Source organism: Phytophthora parasitica (genome assembly GCF_000247585.1).
Source record: "Phytophthora parasitica INRA-310 unplaced genomic scaffold supercont2.96, whole genome shotgun sequence".
Taxonomy (NCBI): domain Eukaryota; phylum Oomycota; class Peronosporomycetes; order Peronosporales; family Peronosporaceae; genus Phytophthora; species Phytophthora nicotianae.
This window is the reverse complement of record NW_008649082.1, coordinates 92271-94466: the sequence shown is the minus strand read 5'-3', so window position 1 is coordinate 94466 and position 2196 is coordinate 92271. Positions and strand designations below refer to the sequence as shown.

Sequence of the window (2196 nt, the reverse complement as noted above, 5' to 3'; positions counted from 1 at the left end):
TCCGGTACGTCTTGTGCCAGTGCGTTATCAGCCGCTTCTCCTTGCTGACTCCCTCTCCTTTGCAGACAGCAACACCTTTGTCGACCTCACGTCTTCGCCTGGTTCGTCCCCTCGTTCTGCTGTGCGCGGCGCTCCTGCCACCGTGTCAACCATCGAGTTGGCCGATCCTTCGTTCGACCTTTCCGGCGTGCGGGCCTCGCTGGGTGCGCTGCAGCAGTCCGTTGACCAAGTCGAGGCGCTACGCGAACTCCGCTCGGATCATGCGAACCTGCGTCGTGAGTTCCTGGCTACGCGACGTCGAGCAGAGGATCTGGATCGTCAGCTTGCAGATGCGGCCAACGCTGCCTCGCCGTATGTACTCTTCTGTCAACGCAAGTACGACTTGGTCCGTCACCAGTTGGAATCCACCCAGACGAAGCTCGCCGAGTGCTTGGATGCGCTGCAAGAACGCTTCGACAATTCGCACGAGCTCGAGGCTTGCCGTCTTCGGAATCGTGACTTGAAGATCCGCTATGACGAAGCAGTGTCCGAGTTCCAAGACCGGATCAGCACGCTGGAGGCACAGCTGGCAGCTGCTTCTTCGTTTGGGGTGATCGTTCCGCCGGATACGGCTCGTCGCATAGCGGACTTGGAGTCCCAGCTCACACAGTCTCAAATTGATCTGCAGGTTGCGCGCAATCGCCAATCTGCCCTCGCTTCTGAGCTTCGCGAATCGACCACGTCCCTCAAAGCCGCGCAGGCCGAGGTAACTCGCCTCGCAGCCGTGATCAAGCACAAGAACGGTCGCCTTCGTACCTTGAACGACAACTACGAGCGTCGCTTGAGAGTGGCTGATACCACGATCGCGACCCATACTGCTGAGCTTAGCCGCTTGCAAGACCGAGTATCAACGTTGGATCGGGATCTCCAGAAGGCGTCTCAGCGTGCTCAGGCGGCAATCTCTCAACGCGATCAGGCTAGAGCGGCACACATCGCTACTCGTAAGTATTTGTCTGCATCCTTTCTTCCTCGTCGTACTGATCCGCTTCTTGTGTCGCAGAGGATCGTGTCTCAGCTGCTCGCGATACCATCGCGCGGCTGGAAAAACGGATCAACAAAGTCGAGAGGTCCCAGAAGTCGCGTCAGGATCTCGAGTCCGCGCTCGCCAAGCTTCAGCAGGAAAGAGACGACCTAGCAGTTCAGCGAGATGAGTTGCTCGGCCAACTTGGCGAGCGTTTCATGGAGATCACCGATCTGCGTGCCGAGCGGGACCAGGCGCAGGGAAAGTTGTCCAGCATTGCGTCCCTTCTCCCATCCGTAACAAGCCGTAAACGGACACGCTCCGGATCCGAGTCTCCAACCTCGTCTGCCCGTGCTTCCAAGGCTACTCGACCGACTTCAAGCTCTTCCCAAGCTAGCGCTTCCGGTCACGCTCCCGTATCTGCATCCCCGATCGAACTTCTGTCTACCGCGGCTGTCGGCCAGAGGGCCACCAGGTCGATGTCATCTTCTTCCTCCGCCGGTCCTCCTGGTCATCTCCACCGATCTGTTCGATCGGCTGCTAAGAGTGGTGGCGTAGGGGCTTCGTCGCTCCCTGTAGCTTCTAAGGCGATCGTGCACTCTGACAGTGACGAAAGTTCCTCCGGCGCATCTGGTTCAACTCACGTCTTCGACTCTGACGTCGCGGGAAACGACAGTGGTTCTCCGGAGTCGGGTCGCGCCAAGAACGAATTTGGAATGCCATCCTGTCCTCTGTCGGACGCTGAGCTGGCGGCTTTGCAGCCTACTACGGTCCCTCGATCGGAGTGGATCCCTGGTTATCGTGATCGTCGCAGCTTTCGCGGCCACGACATCGTCCCCTGGTCTGCGCAAGACATCCGCCAGATCAGCATCGTGGAGATGGACGCGGACCTGCTGTTTCACCACTACACTAAGCCGATGGAGTGGCTGATTCCTCTCCGTGATCCCGTGCCTCCGCTTGGAGATTGGCGAGAGGATCTAGTGGACGAGGATAACGTGCGCGACTTGATCAAGGCTGCTCCGTGGGAGGTCCTTGCTGCTCCACTCGACCCTCTCACGTTCAAGAGTCGGGGTTGGTTCCGGCACATGAAGCAGCTTTACGCTTCTTACGAAGCTGAGCATCTCCGGGCCTACTGGGACTCCACCCACGCCTTTCCGGTGAGCATCACCAAACGTCGCGCAAGTCGGTACTTGGAC

General features: G+C 58.8%; 1 protein-coding gene across 1 annotated transcript in view; it reads left to right on the top strand.

The window, feature by feature from the left end:
* The window catches only part of PPTG_18961 (hypothetical protein), a gene marked incomplete at both ends in the record, with an annotated part of 2283 nt that extends 122 nt beyond the window's left edge, over positions 1–2161 (top strand). Inside the window, 3 exons of the mRNA XM_008917205.1 lie at positions 3–980; positions 1040–2028; positions 2114–2161. Coding sequence (XP_008915453.1) covers positions 3–980; positions 1040–2028; positions 2114–2161 — 2015 coding nt within the window. The remainder of the gene's footprint in view (positions 1–2; positions 981–1039; positions 2029–2113) is intronic.
* Between the last annotated feature and the right edge of the window lie 35 nt (positions 2162–2196).